This window comes from Rosa rugosa, chromosome 2 (genome assembly GCF_958449725.1).
Source record: "Rosa rugosa chromosome 2, drRosRugo1.1, whole genome shotgun sequence".
NCBI classification, from domain to species: domain Eukaryota; kingdom Viridiplantae; phylum Streptophyta; class Magnoliopsida; order Rosales; family Rosaceae; genus Rosa; species Rosa rugosa.
Genome location: NC_084821.1, coordinates 60,162,166 through 60,176,954, shown reverse-complemented (window position 1 = coordinate 60,176,954; position 14,789 = coordinate 60,162,166). Strand labels below are relative to the sequence as shown.

The 14,789-nt window shown below is 42.5% G+C and overlaps 1 protein-coding gene and 1 long non-coding RNA gene across 2 annotated transcripts; one reads left to right on the top strand and one right to left on the bottom strand.

Moving 5' to 3' along the window:
* Window positions 1-4,256: 4,256 nt before the first annotated feature.
* Window positions 4,257-12,768, top strand: LOC133731179 (E3 ubiquitin-protein ligase WAV3-like). The gene is made up of 6 exons (XM_062158616.1): window positions 4,257-4,263; window positions 4,401-4,477; window positions 4,941-5,045; window positions 6,697-6,825; window positions 7,843-8,016; window positions 10,943-12,768. The coding sequence occupies exons 1-6, from the start codon at window positions 4,257-4,259 to the stop codon at window positions 12,653-12,655; spliced, it is 2,205 nt and encodes a 734-aa protein (XP_062014600.1). The 3' UTR covers window positions 12,656-12,768.
* Window positions 8,113-10,540, bottom strand: LOC133733820 (uncharacterized). The gene is made up of 3 exons (XR_009857920.1): window positions 10,026-10,540; window positions 9,275-9,350; window positions 8,113-8,341 (listed from the first exon to the last, which is right to left on the bottom strand). It is a non-coding gene; the product is annotated as an uncharacterized LOC133733820 (long non-coding RNA).
* Window positions 12,769-14,789: the final 2,021 nt, after the last annotated feature.

Sequence of the window (14,789 nt, the reverse complement as noted above, 5' to 3'; positions counted from 1 at the left end):
ATTGGCTGTTCAGTTGATGCTTGATCAAAGTTTCATGGGTAATGACTGAGCTTCATTCTCCTTGACGCTGATCGAAGAAGAAGATGGAAGTTGTCATGGGTGTCCAAAGTAATTAGCGGTTGACCCGACAAAGATGAACTGGATGTCGGCCGCGACAAGTTCTCATGGATAGCTACTGGCGGAGGCTCGTGGTCGGAAGCTCTTAGCGGAAGCTCAATCATGTCGGAATCTGTTTAGCGGAAGCTTGATCATGTCGGAAGCCGCTTTTTTTTTTCTCAGCGGAAGCTCGATCATGTCGGAAGCTTTTGCTCTTGTCGGTGCGATCTTGACGCTGGGCCTCCGGCGTTTGACGGTTTTTCTTGCCTAGCGGAGGTTGCCTTGGAAGATGACGGTCGACACTGTTGCTTGGTGTTTAGCGGTTGACGAGCCGCCAAGATTGCAAGGATTGATCAAACTTGACAGGTCGCCAAGGGACCTTGCTTGGTGGAGGTTGGCTTGGAAGATTACGGGTCGCCAAAGCCGCATTGGATTTTGGTATGGCGGTGGTTCTTGTTGGCGGTGCGACGAGAATCAAAGCTGCATCATATGTTAGGTGTTGACGCATCAAATGTTGGAGCGTCAATGCTGATGATGATGCGCAATGAGGAGAATGTGAAGCTTGGCGGACTAGGCCCATTGTAAGTTGAGCGGCATGTTGCTCGTTGAAAAGGGTTAACGAGGACAAGATTGAGCTTAGACATGTAACGCGAAATTTTTTTTTTTTTTTTTTTTTTTTTTTAGCGTTTAGTCAGTTGACTTGACACTGACCAAGTATTGTCTTGGCGTTGACTAGGCAGAATTGGCATTGACCAACCCATAGATTGGCGTTGACCAACTTGTCTTGAATCTTGACGCCTTGCGCTGAGAGATAATGAATGCTTTTGTGTGCCTTTTACCGCTAAGGATGGAATGGCGTTGACTGATTTTGAGTTGGCGTTGACCTAGCTCATGTGTGTGAAAAAGTGACGGAGCCTTTGTGTTGGTTTCCCACAGACGACGCCAATGTTAATGTTAGAAACCAAAGGCTCTAATTAACGTTAAAGAGAAAAAAGAGAGAGAGAGAGAGAGAGAGAGAGAGAGATAACGCCGACAAGTATAGTGGTTCGTCTCCCACTTTGGGGGAGACTACGTCCACTTAAAGCTTTACTATGTGTCGGGCCTTGAGGCTCAACAAGATTACAAGAGTTGTAATGGGATGGTGAGTAAGTGGGAAGGAGTCCCCTTTTATAGGGAAGGGAGGCTCCTTCCTTCACTTGTTTTCCAATGTGGGATACAAAAACAACTATTCTAGTCTAGAAAGCATGTTGTGAAGGCAACTTGGCAAGGTTGGGAACTTGGCTTCCCGACAAGCTCTTGAACACTTCCGACCATCGTGACATAGCTTGGACGTCGGGCTACGGGATGCATATCGTCGTTGGGTCCCACCATGGCTTGTGGGCCCCCCACGAGGGTGTTGTTTATGCTTGGTGACATAGGTACTAGCCTTGCAGTAGAGGTATCTACACTAATGGATCTCCCCGTGCTTCTTTTCCCCTGAAAGCCTATACATTCCATCCAGGCTGTCAAAGGTAAAAAACACGGGGTTGCCTAAGATTACACCATAAGGCCTAACCCAGGCTTGAGATTACGCCATAAAGCCTAAAATTTAGAGGCTAAAAGTCATTTCATGAGGGGAAGATTTGTGAAGAAGGAGAAAGAGAAGCAAGGACTGAAAGGCCATTTCTTGAATATTTCAGAAGATTTGTTGTGAGTATTCCCTGCCGAAAATACAACTATTTATAGGGACTTCAGGCAAATCCCCACCCTTGGATGAAGCTCAATTTCAAAACCAATGTCAGTAAATCGAGATTAGGGATTCCAAATCTCGAGAAAAAGGGACTAGTAGCATGTGAGAAGACCGAGCGGTTTTTGAGGAGTTAGCTATTATTAGGGGATTAGTAGCACGTGAGGAGACTGAACGGTTTTCGAGGAGGGTAGTCTATTTTCTGCGCAAACACGCCAAAGAAACTACTACTATACAAGGCTACAGAGGTTGGCCAGCGAAGCTCAATTTCAAGCAAAGTTCCTCCACGCGGAGGTTCGCTGCAATGGCACCAGCTTCTGCCTGAGTGGCCCGTTCTCTGACACGGGCCAGGTTGCGGCCCATTTCTTCAGAAGCAGCTAAAGGTTCATCGAGTTGGGCTTCTTCTGCAGCAGTCGCATTCTCAACAGAGAGCTAGTGAACAAGGCAGATACTTGCTGCTATACACATGGCGAAGCTACCACCAAGGAAGAGAATGATCCTCATTCGCGATCAAAAGCAATCTCCTTCGCATGGGGGGCACGCTAAAGTTCTGATCTCCTACTGTTTGACACAAAAACCAGTATGGTACAAACTGTCCCTTTTGAGTGCGCGAGCGTGCCAGCACCGTGGGGTGCAGTCGTCGGGGAGTCCCTTGACCTGACTTCTTGATCAAGCGTTGCGGACGAGGAGAGCACCAACCTCGTCACAAGGCTCTTTTCTCTGCCTTCCAAGAAAGGACTTCTTGCCTTACTGATAAGGGCTTTGGTTGTGATCTCTTCGCGTCACCGAATCGATACTTAGTGTTGTAGACTAAGCAGAGCAATCACTGGGAAGTTTGGAGAAAGCACAGGTTTTGCTAAAGCGTGACTTTAGCTTCCCTGGGTTGCGAGGGCGTTACCCTTGCTTCACTGGTAGTATCGGTGGCAGTAGCACTAACAGTCAGCTCTTGGAGAGACTGGGACTGGAAGTACGGTCGCCGGGTTTCAACTAGGTTGAAGGTTTGCTCCGGGGAGGCTTCACTACTATAATTTTGGCCTTAGACATCATGACAATTACATCGGTGAGGAATTCAAGCGATGTAAAAAAATGTCATTAACATCGATTCCTCAAATACCGATTTCTATGCATATTACTGACATCGATTTTTACTGTTGACCGATGTCTACGAATTGATTCTGTAAATTAAAAAAAACGCGGAAAAGACTAAGTTGAAAATTTCAACACGGGGGAACAAAATTTTCCTTTCCCTCACACTTAGGTCAGTTTTCCCACTCTCTCTGGCAGCCCATTTCATCCTCACTTTATCTCCGAAAGAACTGGTGACCCATCTCTCTGGCTCTTCCCCGAAACCCTAGCCCTCTCCTCCTTCCTCTCTCGCTCTCTTTTCACAGCCACCACCGCCTCCCTCTCCTCCGCTCACTCCCGCTACTGTCTCTCCTGCGCCATTGCCTCCGCAAGCAAGCTCTCTCTCTCTCTCTCTCACACACACACACACATACACTTTCTCTCTCTAAAACCCTCTCCGTTTGGTTTTAATTTGGGTTATTCATGGTTTGATAAATTAAGACCTGAATTTGGATGCAAATCCTTTCGGTGGGTATTTAGTTCCTTCTGATTTCTCCTGGTTGCCCAAAACCCCAATTCCTTCTTCTCAAATCCTAGCGAAATCCCATCAATCCCCACAACTTATGATAGTAAAACGGTGCCGTCTAGCTCCTCAAAGAAGAATCTTTCTCTATTCAGCCATTAGAGCTTCGAACGCAAGCACTGCCGCCGAGTCTTCTTCTGCTTCTCCGGGACTCTACTCGGCCAAGCAATTTGAGCTCACAGTTCCCAACATTGACTTGGTTCTCGAGGACGTCCGCCCCTAGCTCATCAACGATGGTGGAAACGTCGACATTGTGTCCGTCGAAGACGGCGTCGTTTCTCTCAAGCTCCAAGGTGGGATTTCATTTCTGTTTTGTTTTCCCAATTCTGAGTTTTGGGTTCTGTTAATTCCAAATCATACATGTAATTTGATCATGAAATAAAGTTAATGTTTTAGTTTTAGTTTGTGGTAATGAGAATCTGTAATTTAAAGGAATTGACCTGAAATGTTGAAACAGAGGCTTGTGGAAGCTGTCCTAGCTCAACAACCACCATGAAAATGGGGATTGAACGAGTGCTTAAAGAAAAGTTTGCAGATGCACTCAAGGATATTCAACAAGTCTTTGATGAAGAAAACAGAGAGACCACAGTTGAGGTGAGAGCTTTTGATTTCTCGACATGTTTATACAGTGTCGATGGATTTTCGTGAGGAGTGAGTTTATGATTGTAAGTGCAGGCAGTCTCGACATATTGAGGACGGCGAAGAATTTTGAACTATTGATGCTATATGGTAGCATGTTGCCAATTGCAATACGTGCAGTTTTTCTAACTCAAATAGGTAATCACCATGGAGAGTTGGTTTTCAGCGTTGTCAGATGTGCTTTTGTCCAAGTGTTAGTTTGGGTTATTGTATCTTCCCATTGTCTGGTAGAATGATAGAGGACTCAGCTGTATACTTTTTGGAAATTGATTTACATTTAATGTATTGCAGGAGAGGCACATTCCTTGAAGATAGAGAAAATTTTGTTTCAAGCCAAATCAGACTATCAGAATGTGATGGTCTTCCATGTAACTTGCACTTTTGAAGATGTTATTGGCACTTTGTTTCTAGTCATCTGAATATATTATTGATGATATATATTTTGTTTACAGTTATCAACCTATGGAAAGGTTCTCATCCTAGATAGGGTTATTCAGCTGACAGAAAGGGATGAATGTGCCTACCAGAAATGATTACTCATCTTCCTCTCTGCCCAATTCCAAACCCCAAGAAGGTAATATTATTATCTGGGAAACATAGGACTAAACTAGAAATATGCATTTCTTTCCTAAAGAGTAAAGACACACACTGACACAATTGTCAAATTATTTTGTTTTTAGAACATTACGAATGGGTTGAAGCTACTTTGGTGAACCCTGTTTCTATGTCTTTTCAAATATTCATTAAGAAGATGATGTGCGATATGGTGTAGTATCATTCATTTTAATTTCTTGTCAACTCATTATCTTTTTAAAAATTGGTGTTGTTCAGGTTTTGGTTATCGGTGAAGGAGATGGTGGTGTAATGAGGGAAGTGGCTCGTCATTCTTCTGTCAAGCAAATATATATATGTGAGATTGATAAGTTGGTTGTTGATGTAAGTAAAAAAAAACATAGAAACTTTTGGATTTATTCTTCGTTGGCTGTTAAAGAATCATATTATCCCCAGTAGCTGGTGGAATATTTCATGCATGCCTAGAGACGTCATATGTGTGTGTGTGTGTGTGTGTGTGTGTGTGTGTGTGTGTGTGTGTGTGTGTGTGTATTTATATGCACTGCTACATCACTTGCAGTAATTCAATTTGTCTAGAACATGCAAGTGATCATGTGATTCTCCTTTGAGGTACTAATGGACTGGGGAAATTGTAGGAGAAATAATAATTTATTGTTCTTGGGTCAGCTTGGACTGGGGATGTGGTGAGGGATGCCGGCGGAGAAGAAGTTGAGTCAGCTTGGGTTCCACGCCGGGGTTGATCGGTGTGTTGAATAGTGCACGGTTAACATTAACCGCTGGGTTAATGTTAATCGTTAGGTTGGTAGGGTGGGGGTTGGCGGATTGATCCGCTTGCTCCTCAGCGTTTCCCCCGCTACCGTTAGTCATGGTGGATGTTGTGGTGGGATGGCCTTTTGTTCAAGGATTCCCACAGACGGCGCCAATGTTAATGTCTAAGATTCAGCGGTAGCTAAATCTTAGTTAACGCTGGTCCGATGGGCAGACCGCTACTTGTGATATTCTCAGAGCTTCCGCTACCTGTCAAGTAAAATACACAGGGCGTCAGAGGGAGACCGCGTTGGGCGGTCTTCTCTTCTCCGATGCCTAAGTTAGTCAATTATTTATGTTGACAAAGTAATAGTAGGTAAGTAGTAAATGCGTAATTAATGAGGAGAGAAGAGAGAACCTTTTATAGGTGAAGAAAGAGCTGATCTTCTCCATGTTTTCGATGTGGGATTGATATGCTTCAGTCCCCAGCTTCTGATGCTGTCTTGGCGCGGCGCGTGGCTGCGCGTCAGCGGTGATCTGGGGGTAAGCCGGGGCTCAGGCGGTAGCCTGCCTGGCTGTGTTCCCGTAGGTCACACCTTTGGCGGGAGTTGGTACCGCTGGCAGTAGCATAAGCATGGCTCATTATGGCTAATTATGCTTGCAAATGCCTATGTAAGTACACTTAAACATATTATTTATTTTTTTATTATACTCTTTATAAAAAATAATTTAATCCACTTTTATTTATTTATGTTAGGGAATAAATATAATGCCATGTCATTCTCATACTTAATCTAAACCATTTAATATTTTAAAATCTAAGGGCTCATAAGGAGTGTAAAAAATTGTGTACAATTATATGTCCCTTGATCCGGACCCCTCAGTCTTACTTAATAAAACTTATCGTCTCTCTCTTAAAAAAAAAAAAAAAAGATTATAAATCTTGTGCAACTTGTAACCAAATTCAAAACAGATGAAATATATCCCGATTATTGATTTATCTTTTTATTTTTTGAGAAAAGAAAAAATCAGTTTATATAAAATGATATATAACTAAATGCATCTCCCAATAATAAAATAAAACTTGCAACAACGAATAGTGATGCCTCTAACCACTCGAATCAACCATGATAATGTGTATCTATAAATTAGTATTTAGTAATGGGGTCTTATTGGCTTCAAAGTAGACGAGTACAAGTCCCCTAGTCCTAGTGGGTTAAAATCGATTGTGTGACCCAGCCCCAACCAGCTCCCAAGTTCTAAATAGCGCTCCAGCTCCTCCAAACTCATCGTCTCCACCACTCCTCCGCCGCAAACCGACCAGCTCCTCACCGCCATCTCTCTCCTCTTCCGCAATTCCAAGCTCTCCGGCATCTTCAGTAACCGCACATCCAAGGTCAGCTCAATTGATCTTTCACACTCTCTCTCATAGTCTCATTCATATAATCAAAATACTTTTCCGTTGTTTTGCCCGGAAAATCTTTAACTCGGGAATCTCGGCATCGAGATTTTGACTCAAGGTTTTTCCGCAGCTGATTTTGCCGCGAAAAATGGGGACTGGCGGTTGTTTCTCTTCACTAAACCGACGTCTATTTCTCACCGTAATACCCCTCCTCTTCTCTCTTATTTACTGTTCTATGCTTTCTATATGTGGCGCTATTAGATGGCAGATTGGGAAAGTTAGATGATTACAAGGTTTATGATAAATGTTTAAGCGTTTAGATAAGAGGAGTCCGGCAATTAAGGCTTTCTAAACGGAAATCGATTTTCTATTAATAACCTAACTTGAAGCCCAAGAAACTCCAAGGCTCTATTCTCCTATATATTGGCCGCTATATCTCCTTTCTTTTTCAAAGAATACCTTCTTCTCCATTAGAAAACATCATGTCGTCTCAGGATGCATCTGCTCAAGTAAGTAGTTTTGTGATCTTTGCAACAAAAATTCTGGGTTTTAATGAGTTGTATAGATTAATTTTGGGTTTTGATGAATTTGCTATAGATTAATTGAAGTTTTGAGGTTTTTAAATTTTTATGATGAATACACTTCGATCTTAATATTTGTGAAGATTCACTAGACGTCTTCTCTTTTTTTTGTATACTGTTGCCCTAAATATGTCTATATACTTTGTTTTGGTTGGTACGAATTTTTCATACGTTTACAGTTCGGTTCGATTAAGTGACACTACCATGTTCATAACAACTTTTGAGTTTTGACTGAACTTAGACCGGAACTTTTTGTTATTAGATCGTGCATCCACAGTATCATGTTCAGTTTTGTCCATCAGGATCATGTTCATTCTTTTGTTGGGATCGGGGAAAAAAAAATTTCCAGTGATATCGAAGAATATTTACTGCTTAATTTGGCCTTTGCGTGATTGCTAATATTGTATTAAATTGTTGCTTTCGTGTACAGAAAAATTGCGCAATCTGCTGGAGTAACGTGACAACAGGGCAAGGCCAAGCCATCTTCACTGCTGAGTGCTCACACTCTTTCCACTACCCTTGCATTGCCAACAATGTCCAGCATGGAAATCTTTGCTGCCCCATCTGCCGAGCAAAATGGGATAAGAATAATGTTCCTTTCCAAGTTCCCCCGCTTCAACAAAACAACTTGGGTGCACATGGTGTCACGCCCCGAATTTTAAATACAATTAAAATCCGAAACATGAATTATACAACTTAATAGAATAAACGTCCTGAATTTTTTTCTCACAAACAACCACACTTCACACCTCTCAATATTACAATAAATCAAATCCTCAAGTTAATTATTACAACACACTCTCACCAAATCAAATTGTAAGGCTCAATGAGCTTAACTCACCTCACTATTACAAATGCTGTAAAACTATAACAAATACTCTAACCCGCTCGATCACCGCCCTGATTCTCCTGACCTGCAGGATTACCCGCTACACCGTTTGAATAGTGTACCGGGATTGCAACAATACAAACCCGGTAAGCTTTTTGCAAAGCTCGTATGAGTAAATGAAAGGATTGCACGATTTAAAGTAACCAAATCAACTCATGCATAAATTTAACTCAAGTATTTTCTTTGCATAATAATTGAAGTGTACAATGTCACTTCAAGCATCAATCAACTCACATCTCAACATGACTACTCAAAAACAAACAACTGTTTACTCAATATATACTCACAGGCTTATGATTTATTTATATAAATCATCCCATGCAGTATATTATACTTACAGGCTTATGATTAATTAGATTAATCACCCCATTCAGTATATCATACTTACAGGCTTATGATTAATTATATTAATCACCCCATTCAGTATGTCATGTCATACCCAAGGGCATATGATAACTCGTTTATCCCCCAAGCAGTATGATGGCAGACAGACTAGAGCTCTAACTGTATCGTAAAGTGTCACCTGGGCCAAGGTTCACCTTACGAATGACTGCTTTTCTCAATTCACTCGACTCCTCATTTAATTCATCTCAACGACTCAACTATCGCACTTTACTCAATTACCCATTATCATAGACAACACAACATCTAAGATAAATCACATATTCCAAGGGTAATGCTCAAAATATAACTCAGTAAATCACACCATCCAATATATATTCCACGTAAATATATATATACGTAGTCACCCACACAAGAGTGACCACTAATACCAACTATAGTTCACATGCAATAAAATCTAGAAATTCATTTTTATAGTTTAAATACATTTTACTTACCTATGGACCGTAGTCGATCAAGTCCATATAATTTAAAACAAATATTTATTTTCGTAAAACAATTTCCACAATTTCTCAATTAAATAAAATCACCGAATTTCGGTTCGTGAATGAACCATGTGCGATTTACTCACCTCGATATTCCCGCTGCGTCTTCAATTCAACACAATACACACCGAAATCGTTCACCCAAGGGAGACCGTCAATCACCTAATCACACATGACCTTAACTTAGCCAATAGCTCAAAAACATACTCAAACGACAATCCAACGGTCGGATCGAAATTAAATGATGATCCAACGGTCGGATCCTCACGGATCGCCTTTAGGATCACCCCCCAAAAATCATCACGAAGATCCAACGGTCAGATCTTCCTGAATCGTCCTTACTAACATCTTCACAAATTTATACAAAAATCCGACGGACGGATTCTCACGAATCGCCTCCCTAATCACCGTTTTGCATTTATACGAAGATCCAACGGTCGGATCTTCGCCCATGACCACACAAAGCCACTGGGACAGTCATAAGATCATCGTATCAAAACTACAAGTCCATCTGACGGTCCTAACTTCACATATCACAAATCTAACGATCGAAATCGATCGAAACTTAAAAATTCATAACTTCATCATACGATATCCAAAAATTATGAATTATATATGCAAACGATCGTATCGACACGTAGAACACAAAAATGGACAGAAACTGTCCTTGGGGTGTCCGGAGGTCGCCGGAAACCACCATCACAGTGGCGGCACAGCCACCCATCCGAAGTCAAAATTAGACAAAACTCCCAACATCAAAGTCCTTCAACTCAACTCCAATTTCACTTTTCATAACTACACCAAAGTCAGATTATAAGCCAAAAAGTAGAATTTTACCTCGCAAGTTTTGAAACCCGAAGAACCCTAGTTTCCCAATCTTCAAAATTCGATCACCCCGGATCAAATCGCTGCAAGCCTTCTTGGGGATAGCTTCTACTTCCTCTGGGCTAGAAAAGCCCTCAAAGAACTCGAGCTATAGTGGCCGGAGCTGGGAGAACCAAGGTGGCGAAGGAAGACGATTTCCAGCTCGGCTGTGCGGCTTCTCGGTCTTCTAGCGGCCACCACGATGGTTATCTCAAGTCGATGTCTTCTGGAAAGTTGTAGAAAACTTCACGGTGAGAAAAATTGCTTTTGGAATCAGGTCGATCGGAGGCTTGTAGAGGAAGATATGGCCAGACAAAGTAGAGCCCAGAAAAAGTGGGGAAGAGCGATTTCGTCTCCGACGAGGCTCTCTTCTCGACCTTGTAGAGCCTCATACAGCTCGTATTTCACTTCGATTTCTTCTACAAACTCGTAAAGGGGGTCGAGACCAGAAAAACCCACTTTGTTTCACATCAATCGGTGGCCGGATGAGGAAGAACGAAGGTGACGAAGGGAGGGGGTCGCGGCTGGGCTCGGGAGAGAAATGGGGAGAAATTTCTGGAGTTCCAGAAATTCTGTCCTCATTTGCAATATTCGGATTTTTTTTCATATTTATAGAAAATCCCAATTTTCAAATATTCGTAACTTATTCATACGAACTCCGAATATTACGTTCCATATGTCCACGAACTCGTATCGACGCGCTCTACAACTTTCATGAAGGAAGTTTTCCCAATTTCCCAATGTATAAAAAGTCAACTCCTTTGATCCCCCTAAAACGTTCAGTTTTCAAAATAAAATCGCTCGAACTAATTCCACACTCCTCTAAGCTTCGTACTCGTGTCCACGACCACGAAATCATTTCCAAAACGTCATCGGAAATTAACTTGAATTTTTCGGGTATTACACATGGCTTCGCTGATGATGAACCTCTCCCGTTCACCTCACCTGCTCAATCTTCTGGCCCCCAGAATGTCACAATCAAAACTCATACAGAGACCTCTGCTATCCCTGCTGCCGATTCACGCCCACAATATCCTGTTCTAGTCAGCATCTGTGCACCACCCCTTCAGGATCCTGATGGCGAAGTCCGTACACCGATTGACCTTGTAACAGTTCTAGACGTAAGTGGCAGCATGCAGGGCCAAAAGCTTGACCTTGTCAAGCAAGCTATCAAATTTGTCATAGAAAACATGGGGTCTTCAGATAGACTTTCTATAGTTTCATTCTCAACAAATTCTAGAAGAGTCCTTCCTCTTCGAAGAATGACAGTTGATGGCCGTGAAAGTGCAATTGAAGCTGTCGAATCTCTTGTAGCAGGTGGTGGAACTGACATTGCAGAAGGACTCAAAAAAGGAACACAAGTCCTTGAAGATCGGAGGCAAAGGAACCCAGTTGCTAGCATCATTCTCTTATCCGATGGCCAAGATAACTACTGTCGAAGCCCAAGCCAAATGTTGAAGAAATTGCCTGCTTCAATTCGTTCCAGCGACATGCAACATGAAATCCCTGTCCACACATTTGGGTTCGGCAACGACCATGATGCAAAGATTATGCATGCTATATCTGAGGAATCCCGGGGCACCTTTTCATACATTGAATCAGTTGGCATGATACAAGACGCCTTTGCTCTGTGCATTGGTGGTCTTCTCAGTGTTGTGGCTCAGGAACTTCGCCTCACAGTGAGGTCAGCATCACATGGAGCGAAGATTGTATCAATACCATCAGGGAGATATGTGAGTCAGATTTCTGATGACGGCTCGCAAGGTTTAGTTGATATTGGAAATATGTACGCAGAAGAGGTGAAACAATTTCTGGTGTATCTCTTAGTTCCACAATCCTCAGCTTCAGAGACCAAGACATCACTGATGGACGTCTTATGCGTGTACAGAGATCTAGCTTCAAATGAGTTTATCCAGCTCCAAAGTGAGAGAGTAGAGATATCAAGACCTGAGTTTTGTTCTCCTACAGAATTGGCTGTGTGTTTGGAGGTTGATCGCCAGCGGAACAGACTTTTGGTGGCTGATGCTATTGGAGAGGCTCAACGCTTGGCTGAAATGGGAAATTTGGAGGGTGCACGCGAAATTTTGACTCAACGAAGAGAAACTCTCTTAGCATCAGCAGCAGCCAAAGCTGGGGATAGTCTCAGTAATATGTTTGAAACTGAGCTTAAAGAAATCAGGGATAAAATGGCAAGTATGAAGTTGTACGAAGAGGCGGGGCGTGCTTATGCTCTGGCTGGAATGAGTTCACATTCACGCCAGAGGGCCTCTGCTAGGGGTAACGCAGAAGGCTCGTGCCTGGCCATGAAGGGTCGCAAACAACTTGCTACAAAAGCAGCGGGTCGTGCTTCCGGGGGTCGCAGTGGAGCAGCGACTCTTGCTGCCGGGGGTTTTGGTGGCAAGGGTGGTCCCAAAGGCAAACGCTCTGCAATGGATCACTTAGTGGCTGCTGCGGGAGACTCTGATGAAGCTGATGATATGAGCTTTGCTTTATTTGACGGAGGTTCATTTGACGGAGGCAATGATGTCCATCGAGGTGCTTTTGAAACACCAGCAATGGTAAGAATGGTACAGAAATCACAGCGGAAGAATCAATCTAAATAAGTCCAAGCTCTAGTCGTTTTGGCATTATACTAAGTATTAGCCTTGGGGCTACTTGTTGGTTCAAACCATGATTTGTTTTTGTTTTCCAGCTTATTATAGACTGAATTCATTGGGATTATTAATATTAATATTACTAGAAGTTCAATATTAAGACCCTGTGCTTGGATTGAGATGGTTTGCCAGTGCTGCTCCTTGCATACTTATTTGTTCATTTTTCTTTTGGCGTGCCTATATCTACTGTAATTTTGTTTGGGAGAAATGTCTTACATATTTTTAGTCACCTATTGTAATAACCTGTTTTTTTTATTCAAAACAATTTGGTGGCAAACACCTTTGTTAAAAGGTAAGGTGTACCTTGATTCAAGGCCGGTTGTTCTAATCATCATACATGTCTGCATAATTGAAAGAAGCAGACAATTCTCTCTCTCTCTCTCTCTCTCTCTCTCGCTCGACCGAAACCGAAAAACAGAGCAAAGGCTCTTCGGTCTCTCTCTACCTCCACCGGCCACCAAACGGCGTCGAACCACTTCCTTTTGCTTCGTCTCAGCCTTGCGCAGCTGCCAGAGGCAGCCTTGAACCGTGACACGGCCACCAGCGGCGGCGGGAAGCTCCGCCCGGTTTGAGCTCGTTTTGGAACCAAGCTTGATATCTCAAGCTACCGGTCACCAATCCTCACCAAAATCCATCCACAAGCTCGCCTCAACTTCCTGAAGCTCCCAGAAGCAGCCTCACACGGTGGCGTGGCCCGTAGCAGTGGCTGCAAGTCAAACCCAACCAAGAACGAAACCGGAGCTATCGATCCAGATATCTCGAGCTACAGACCATCATTTCTTGTGATTCTTGAGCTGGTGAACTCAGATTGAAGTTTTGAACAACTTTAATGAAGGGATCGAAGCGAGAAATTGAAGTTTTTACGTCGGAATTCAAGCTCGCCGGATTCTGGAAATTTTCCGGCCACCGACGCTTTCGATCAAGATATCTCGAGCTGTAGAGCTTCGTTTTGAGTGATTCTTGAACCAGTGAGTTCGTCTTTAAGTTCTGAACAAGTCTCCTGAAGGAATCGAAGCGAAAGGAGGACATTTTTACGTTGATCGGAGCTTCGCCGGTTTCTGCAAATTCTCGCCGGTTTCTGGAAAAATTCCGGCCACCTCGACTGTTTTAGGTAATTTCAACCACTTCCGGTCATTTTCAGCTTACATGGTAGTTATGAAAGTTGTTAAGCATGATGAGAGGAAGAAGAGCAGCCCGGCCCCGACACCATTGGTGGTGGTCGGCGGCGGCTCTGCCACTAACTCCGGCGGCCCTTTCCGGCCACCTCCGGGGATCAAAAATATGGTTTCTGTACATTTTCAGATTCTATATTTCAATACGATCATTTTGGTATATTACACGTAATTTTTGGATATCGTATGATTAAGTTATGAATTTTTAAGTTTCGATCGATTTCGATCGTTCGATTTGTGATCTGTGAAGATCAGACCGTCTGATGGAATTGTAGATTTGATATGTTGATCGTATGACTGTCCCGATGACTTTGTGTGGTCACGGACGAAGATCCGACCGTTGGATCTTCGTATAATTGAGAAATGGTGATTCGGGAGGCGATTTGTGAGAATCCATCCGTCGGATTTTTATATAAGTTAGAATCCGACCGTCAGATTCCCGTATATGTGTGCTTTTGAGTTGTTGGCTAAGTTAAGATCATTATTGGATTAGGTGATCGATGGATTTATTTGGCGGACGATTCGTGAGATTGTTAATTGAGCTGTTAAGAAGACGCAGCTAGATCAGAGGTGAGTAAACCTCACGTGGTTCATATTACGAACCGAATAAATTTAATTACTTTATTTTGTCGTAATTGTGTGAAAATATTTATGAAATAAATATTTGTTTTAAATCATATGGGCTTGATCAACTACGGTCCATAGGTAAGTAAAATGTATTTAAACTATAAAAATGAATTTCACGATTTTATTGTGTGGACTATAGTTGGTATTAGTGATTATCCCTGAGCGGATAATTACGTATATATATATATTTATGTGGAATATATATATGGATGGTGTGGCATTGTGGTATGTGGATTATTGAATTGAATATTTACATATGTCGGAAACATATATGTATTGGTAGA

Coding starts and splice junctions, on each gene's coding strand:
- LOC133731179 (XM_062158616.1), top strand. Junction 4,478..4,940: donor AGAATGTGATGGTCTTCCAT/GTAACTTGCACT, acceptor GGTGTTGTTCAG/GTTTTGGTTATCGGTGAAGG. Junction 5,046..6,696: donor TTGATAAGTTGGTTGTTGAT/GTAAGTAAAAAA, acceptor AGTTCTAAATAG/CGCTCCAGCTCCTCCAAACT.